The sequence below is a fragment of the Pistacia vera genome, unplaced genomic scaffold (genome assembly GCF_008641045.1).
Source record: "Pistacia vera cultivar Batoury unplaced genomic scaffold, PisVer_v2 Contig29, whole genome shotgun sequence".
NCBI classification, from domain to species: Eukaryota; Viridiplantae; Streptophyta; class Magnoliopsida; order Sapindales; family Anacardiaceae; genus Pistacia; species Pistacia vera.
This window is the reverse complement of record NW_022196101.1, coordinates 316,543-324,917: the sequence shown is the minus strand read 5'-3', so window position 1 is coordinate 324,917 and position 8,375 is coordinate 316,543. Positions and strand designations below refer to the sequence as shown.

Sequence of the window (8,375 nt, the reverse complement as noted above, 5' to 3'; positions counted from 1 at the left end):
TGGGTTCGTGGGAGAAACAAAAATCAAACAATTTTTAGATTAACATTAACAAGTGTTTATTTAAAATTTCTAGTCAAGACTATTAGGGAATCATATTACTAAAGACCTTAATTTCTTAACATAAAAAAAAAAATAAAAACAAATAAAAAAAAATTATAATGCTTTTATTTATTTGGTATTGTTTTATAGGTGAATACTTTGAAAACTTCTAAGTTTTAATTCATTTTGACTTTTAAGTAATGTTAATCATGGATAAATTATTAAAAATTACAAATCAAAGAAACCCTCATTTTAAAAATTGTGTAAAAAATGTAAGAAGACAAATGTTTTAAAATTTTAAAAATACTTCTTTCAAATAATTTTCTAGTTAAACTTTAGATTTCAATAATCAGAAATATATATATGTAAACCCCAAGGGTTGGCATGACGATTAAGGAGATTTGCTCCCTTCTTTGAGTTCTTAGGTTCAAACTTTGAGGTCACATATCACAATAACATTATAGTTTATCTTGTCCTTTAAGTTTGAATGGTGTTCAATAGACCCAAAAAATTAGTTAAGGTACGCGCAAACTGGCCTAAAAACCTCGATTACCAAATATATATATTATCATCCTATGACTTTCTTTCTTTGTTATCTTGTCATAAGAATTAATCAAAACCCTTTTACATAAGAATTTACATAAGTTTTTTTATTTTATAATAGAAATTTACATAGGTTGTTTTATTTGATGTATTGAATGCACGAGAGAATTTTTATATAATGTAAGTAGTGTATAATATTTAGTGTTTCATCTTCCAACCACTTATAAGGCTAAGTGCTTTATTTTCCAAATAAAAACATTTTGAAATTATAGCTTAGTGAAACCCTTTTCAATTTCTTTCTTTTTCAGTCTACTTCGTTAGGTGAGACTCGAAAATTAAGACTCCTCGACATGAGAATTAATTCATTATGTAGGCTAAATATATATGAAATTCATTATGTTGATATTGCATTTATACTCTTTTAAGCATGTTGAAATCACTTTCCTTTTTTTTTTGGGTAAGTAAACTTTCCATTTTTGTTTATCATCATTAAATCACTTCCCATTTACTTCGATTTTTTTGTTATTTAAGACCAGTCAAAGACACACTCTTCTTTCATTTCACACACAGATATGGCTATAGGGCTGCAAGAGAGAACACTCAGCATAGAAACAGGCATTGCCAACTCTAAATTCGATGAGGACGGTCGAGTAAAACGAACCGGTAATATTTTTTTTTTACTCTTTCTTAGACCTTGTAATTCTCTGTTTCTTCTTCAAAATTCCCAGTTTCTTGTTGCTAGGAATCAATTTTGTCTGCATGGTGCTTTGTGTTTTGAAGGAACATGGGTGACTGCAAGTGCACATATCATAACGGCTGTAATTGGATCAGGAGTGTTATCTCTGGCATGGGCCATTGCTCAATTGGGCTGGATTACTGGGCCTGCCGCTATCTTCATCTTCTCTATCATCACTTGGTTTACTTCTACTCTTCTTGCTGATTGTTACAGGTCTCCCACCAGTGGATCAAGAAATTACACCTACATCGATGTTGTAAAAGCCAATTTAGGTACCTTTAATATATGGGGAAACAAAGAAATCATAAAAGTTATCGGAATACTTCGTTTGAAGTTTTCACTTTTTTGTTGGACGTATTGTTAATACGAGAAAATATTAGGTGAAACATAGGATAACAATGTCTCATGTTAGTTGTATGTCCTTAAGAAAAGAAAAAAAACTAGACTAGTGTAATCAGGTAGAGAGACAAAAACATAAATGAGTATATATTACAATTTTATTAGGCAAGAATATATATGACACGCGCACAACTAATTCTCGGGGTCCTAAAGTTAACGATCGGGTCAGTGTCCACCTCTATTAGGGGCGGAGGTGGATCAAACTCTAAACCTTTTGAATAATACACCTAAGAGTTCTAATTGACCGTTCGGTCATCCATTGGTAGTGGTGGTTATTCTTATAATATTTGTAAATCATATTATTATAATAAATTTGACATTTAGGAACATGGGTATCAACAAATGTAAAGCTGTGTGTAAACATGGAGTATTATGATTCAGTAAACTCTAACTCTCGGTGTTTTTGCACAGGAGGAATTAAGTACAAATTTTGTGGGTTAGCTCAATATGGGAATCTTGTTGGAATAACAGTTGGATACACAATTACTGCATCAGTTAGCATGGCGTAAGCTATATTTATAATCTCAAATATCATTGTGTGGACTCTGAATGCGGCGGTTTTCATTTTCATTTATATTTATTTCATAAAATGAACAGGGCAGTTATAAGATCAGATTGCTTCCACAAGAAAGGTCACAATGCAGGATGTCATACATCAAACAATAAATATATGATAAGCTTTGCGATCACAGAGATCATATTAAGCCAAATTCCAAACTTTCATGAGCTTTCATGCCTCTCCATTATCGCTGCTGTCATGTCTTTTGCATACTCCTTAATAGGCCTTGCTCTCTCCATAGCTAAAATTGCAGGTCAGCAACTAATGCAATATGCAAAGTTTGTTCAATGTTAATAACAATGTTTTAGCTGGGTTTGTGTTTCTTATGTGATGATGTTAAAGGAGGAAATCATGCGAGGACAAGCTTAACAGGAGTAAGCATTGGAGTGGATGTGACTAGCACAGAGAAAATCTGGAACTCTTTACAGGCCATTGGCGACATTGCCTTTGCCTATTCTTTTGCTGTTGTCCTCGTTGAGATACAGGCAAGTCCATATATGTCTCTTAGTATCTCAAATAGTGGGTTCAGAGCGCGCCACTTTTGATTCGACTGGTTCAATATACTATTAATTCATTTCCAATGACGAAGTTGGGGACTGAAGTGGGTATATATCTGTAATAGCCTTTCATTGCTCTGTGAACCGGCTATAAATTCAGCAATATGTAGTTCTCAGTTAGCGCTGTAAGTTCTTTTCATACATTTAAAGTTGAATGTTTTCATGGGTTACACTATGCAGGATACTCTGAAATCAAGCCCACCAGAGACTCAAGTGATGAAGAAGGCTAGTTTTGTTGGAGTCTCGGTCACCACTGTGTTCTACATGCTGTGTGGAACTTTAGGCTATGCAGCATTTGGAAACAATGCACCAGGCAACTTTTTAACAGGATTTGGATTTTATGAACCCTTCTGGCTTGTTGCTATTGCTAATGTATGCATTGTTGTTCATCTTGTGGGAGCTTACCAGGTACAGTTAGAAAAAAATAGGTTAATTAAGTTAATGATGGCACTGAGGTGGGTCTGCAACATAATGTTTGTAACATTTTGATTTCATTACTTGATCAAGAAGCAAAGGGGGTCTGATAGATTCATAATTATGCTTGTCTGCAGGTATTCTGTCAACCAATATACAATACTGTGGAGAAATGGTGCTGCCAGCGATGGCCTGAAAGTGAATTCATAACAAAAGGATATTCTGTTACAATTCCCTTGTGTGGTGTTCACAATATAAACATCTTCCGGTTAGTTTGGAGAACGGTATATGTAACAGTAACTGCAGTGATTGCCATGATATTCCCATTCTTCAACAGTGTTCTTGGTCTACTCGGAGCTGCTTCATTCTGGCCATTGACAGTTTATTTCCCAATAGAGATGTACATTTCACGGGAAACGATTGGTCACTTTTCTTTCACCTGGTTATGGCTAAAGCTTTTGACCTTGGTCTGTTTGATCATATCACTTCTTGCTGCTGCTGCATCCATTCAAGGCCTCATTAAGGATCTCCATTCCTTCAAACCCTTCAGTTCAGTTTCCTAGTTCTCCATTGTTTCTTTGTTAATGTATTATCGAACACACTCAATTATTAGTTACTGGATGATAGTTATAGAAGACCTAGATATATAAAGGTGTCTTATCTTAATGTTGCTTCTAAGCCAAGTTACTCTAAGCGAATAACTTTATTGTTTGATATAACAACCCCAAGTCCCCAACCACTAGCTAAGTTCAACAACTTGTGCTCAAGTTTCTTTCTTCGCTTTTTATTTTTTAGAAAGATTTAAGTACTTTTCTAAACCTAAATGAATTTAATTCAGAAAGGGAAAATGAATTAAACCAATTCAGTAACTTTTGACAACCGAACAATTGCAACTGCAGTCCACCCTGAAGCATATTTTATAGGCCCAATACACAACATTCAGGCCAAGTATTCTAAGGTGTGAAAAGTTTGTGCTTAAGCAAATGGTTTCGGCAACCCAACAATTGAAGGACAAACCATCTACTCTAGCATGAAAGAACTCGGCACAACTTTACACTAACATAGCGATAGCATAGATTTTTAATTTTTCAAACTAAATTAAAACAGCTTTGAAACGAGTAAGAATCAAAACTCATACAAGCGCAAGTTTTTTCATAGAACAAATACAACACAGGGCACAAGACCATACAAAAACACAGATATCAAAATAGCATTCAGATATTATTGCAGGCACTTGGATCTCTTAGTACTCATCGCCATCATCATCCTCGCCCTCAGCTGACTCAGCACCAACCTCCTCTTAATCCTTCTCAAGGGCAGCAAGATCCTCACGAGCCTCTGAGAACTCTCCTTCCTCCATACCCTCACCCACATACCAGTGGACAAAGGCACGCTTAGCATACATGAGATCAAACTTGTGGTCAATGCGAGAGAACACTTCAGCAACACTAGTGGAGTTGGAGATCATGCAAACTGCCCTCTGCACCTTGGCAAGATCACCTCCAGGAACAACAGTTGGTGGCTGGTAGTTGATACCACACTTGAATCCAGTTGGGCACCAGTCAACAAACTGAATGGTACGCTTGGTCTTGATGGTAGCAACAGCGGCATTGACATCCTTGGGCACAACATCACCACGGTACATGAGGCAGCAAGCCATATACTTGCCATGGCGAGGGTCACACTTGGCCATCATAGACGAGGGCTCAAATGCACTATTGGTGATTTCAGCAACTGAGAGTTGTTCATGGTAGGCCTTCTCGGCAGAGATGACAGGGGCATAAGAGGAAAGCATAAAGTGGATTCTTGGGTAAGGGACCAAGTTGGTCTGGAACTCAGTAACATCCACATTCAAAGCACCATCAAACCTCAGAGAGGCAGTCAAGGAAGAAATCACCTGAAACACCAAAATTAACCACTGTTAGAGAAGCCAAACCCACCAACATGACCATTATTAAAAGCTAGACATGTTACCTGAGAGACAAGACGGTTAAGGTTGGTGTAAGTTGGGCGCTCAATGTCAAGGGAGCGCCTGCAGATATCATAGATGGCCTCATTGTCAAGAAGAACAGCCACATCAGTGTGCTCCAACAGAGAGTGAGTTGAGAGAACACTGTTGTAAGGCTCAACGACGGATGTGGACACCTGAGGAGATGGGTAAACAGTGAAACCCAACTTGGACTTCTTTCCATAGTCAACTGACAAACGCTCCAAAAGAAGGGAACCAAGACCGGAACCAGTTCCTCCACCAACGGCGTTGAACACAAGGAAGCCCTGAAGACCAGTGCAGTTATCAGCCAGCTTCCTGATGCGGTCCAAGCAGAGATCAACAATCTCCTTACCAACTGCAACAAAACAATTCATAACATTAACAATTCCGCATAACGTTAATAAACAAAATAATTTATTGGAAAAAAAGGGTTAAGAAGTAATTACTTGTGTAGTGGCCACGGGCAAAGTTGTTGGCGGCATCTTCCTTGCCGCTGATGAGCTGTTCGGGGTGGAAGAGCTGGCGGTAAGTACCAGTCCTCACTTCATCAATGACAGTGGGCTCAAGATCAACAAAGACGGCACGAGGCACGTGCTTCCCTGCACCAGTTTCACTGAAAAAGGTGTTGAAAGCATCATCACCTCCTCCGACAGTCTTATCACTTGGCATTTGGCCATCAGGCTGTTCAAAAACACAAACTCAACACTTCAGATCCCGAGCATTTTCAAGAAAACTACAGATCTAGGGTTTCAATTAGAGTACATAGCCATCCCTCAATTATACTCTCAATCACATATAACACTTTTCACAGATCTGACCAAAAGTCACCTAATGTTAACGAAATAAAATCAGATCTAACATAAACACACACTTAAATCATAGATCGACTATTATACTGTCAAACGACGCCGATTTGATCAGATCCGATTCCAGGATCAAAGAAAGACCATAGATCTGGATAGAATTAAACGAAATGGAGTATATACGGAGATTTATACGTATAAAAATACGGACCTGGATACCGTGCTCGAGGCAGTATAGTTCCCAGCAGGCATTACCGACCTGGATACCGGCCTGACCAATGTGGATTGAAATGCACTCTCTCATTTTCGCTAATTGAGAAGAAAACGAAACCGTTTGAGAGATTTGAAAGAAGAAGAAACGAAAGTAAATTAAGACGAAGGCGTTTATTAAGACGCCTTCTACTGAAAATGTTTGAAGAGAGGATAGCACCGAAGAGGGATTTGAGAAGGATATTTATAACAGGAGAGAAGAGATACTTGGGTGGATGAATTGGGGTTTAGTTAAGGGACGGCAATTATTGGTGAGCTGGCGCTATATGATTGGGCCTTTGTAACTACTTTTGTAACCGTGGTTAGGTTTTCCATTTTTTTATTTTTTTGAATTTTAAATTTTGCCGCTAGGCTGGGCCTGTCGTGATTACGAGTGGTTGAGGTTGGCCTGTTTGGTAAGACCGTAAGAGGGGTATTGATCCCCCTCATGGGTTTACTGTTATAGATATTCCTGCACTGGAGTTGAAGCAAGGGTGTCATTGTATTGTTTGAAACTTGTAGGTTCTCAGATAAAAAACATAAACTTTGGGGGAGTTTTGTGTATATTTCTCTCTTTTAGTTTATAGTGTTTTTGTATTTTTATGAATTGAGAAATTTCTTATATTATTAATTTAGAGTTATATATACAGTAAAACTTCTCTATAGTCATAATGGTATGGCTAATTAATTTTATTATTATGAAGAGGTTATAACTTAATAGAGGCGTAGTTACAAAAATTTATTATTTCATAATTCATGTTTTTGTAGTATAGTATTATGATTTCAATTAATGTTTTAACAGTATTAAGATTTCAATTTCTGCGCTTCAATTGTCTACTTTTGAAACGGATAAAAGATTCTATCTTGGAACTAACAAAGATAAGTGTCACGGATGGAATTGTAAATGCAATTGCTGCATGTTCAAATTAATGTGAATCCATAGACAATTGTCAATTGATTTAACTTTTAAGCATTATAAAATTAAATTAATGTGAATCCATAGATAATTGTCAATTGATTTAACTTTTAAATATTACAAAATTAGGACCCCGATGTCAATTAATTGTAAGTTACAAATGAAGCAGATAAGGAGAATCAAAGAATCATTGTAGAATTGAGTTATCAAATTCGACAACTTCACTACATTAATCGAATTGATATTAATGTCTTCCTCAATCATCCAAATGAGCAACAAGTCATGTATACTTTAACTGAAAAAGAAATCACTGTTACAATTAAATAAGAAGATAAAGGAAATAATCATGAGGATGATTATAGGGAAATACAAAAAGTTCCGTGCTATTAAACTCTAAACATACTTGAGAAGCTAGAAATATTTTGGTTTCAACAAAAAGATGTTCATGCTAATGAGTAATGTACCCACGAGTTAAAAGATGTGGTAACAACTCTAAAACATAAATCATTCTTCCAAACAACTTTAAATAAATATTTTATTTCATCTTAAACCTTTAATGTAAGGTAACATTTTTTTTTTCAATATACAGATAATTATTACTATGTAGAGACAACTTTTCTTAAGATGGAAATTAAAAAAATTATATCTTATTATAATGTGAAGTTTATTCTTATTTATAACTATCTTAAATTGGAAATATAATTTTTTATGACTATGTAAAGTTTATTCTTATATAAAATATCACGATAGAAAGGTTTTACTGTATATATACACACATACACGATATTAATGTAAACACATAATTCATATAAAAATCACAAATATTAATAAATTTAGGATATATAACATTACGAATTTATTGTAGGTCACTCATATTAGCAACTCAACTAATTCTCCGAGTCCTTGAAACTATTGATCGAGTAAGAGCTCCAGTAGCTACTTTATTAGCAACAAATTACCGACCGAATAAGAACTCCAAAACTCTGAAACTACAGACCAGATAATAACTCTAAGACCCTAAAACTACTAATCGGATAAAAGTTTCAGTGATTACCCTTATTAGCAACCGAAGAGAGACTCGAACTCAAGATCTCTTAAATAATACACCCAAAAATCTCTATCAAACCACTCAATTACGTGAGGGGTAATATATTATAAGACTTTCCATAT

The 8,375-nt window shown here is 35.7% G+C and overlaps 2 protein-coding genes across 3 annotated transcripts; one reads left to right on the top strand and one right to left on the bottom strand.

Annotated features, from left to right (window-relative positions):
• The first annotated feature begins 1,154 nt into the window (after positions 1–1,154).
• On the top strand, positions 1,155–3,936 carry LOC116134587 (amino acid permease 6-like). Its single transcript, XM_031420274.1, has 7 exons — positions 1,155–1,245; positions 1,363–1,590; positions 2,129–2,222; positions 2,315–2,529; positions 2,619–2,761; positions 3,014–3,241; positions 3,385–3,936. Exons 1-7 carry the CDS (start codon positions 1,155–1,157, stop codon positions 3,808–3,810), a joined length of 1,425 nt encoding a protein of 474 aa, XP_031276134.1. The 3' UTR covers positions 3,811–3,936.
• A 196-nt stretch (positions 3,937–4,132) lies between these two features.
• Positions 4,133–6,481, bottom strand: LOC116134621 (tubulin alpha chain). Of its 2 annotated transcripts, XM_031420301.1 has the most exons (5): positions 6,252–6,481; positions 5,684–5,918; positions 5,222–5,592; positions 4,684–5,144; positions 4,133–4,601 (listed from the first exon to the last, which is right to left on the bottom strand). In XM_031420301.1, exons 1-5 carry the CDS (start codon positions 6,342–6,344, stop codon positions 4,469–4,471), a joined length of 1,293 nt encoding a protein of 430 aa, XP_031276161.1. In that variant the 5' UTR covers positions 6,345–6,481; the 3' UTR covers positions 4,133–4,468. The 2 variants fall into 2 exon arrangements, with proteins under 2 accessions (XP_031276161.1, XP_031276160.1); XM_031420300.1 differs by having other exon boundaries at positions 4,142–5,144; positions 6,252–6,480.
• Between the last annotated feature and the right edge of the window lie 1,894 nt (positions 6,482–8,375).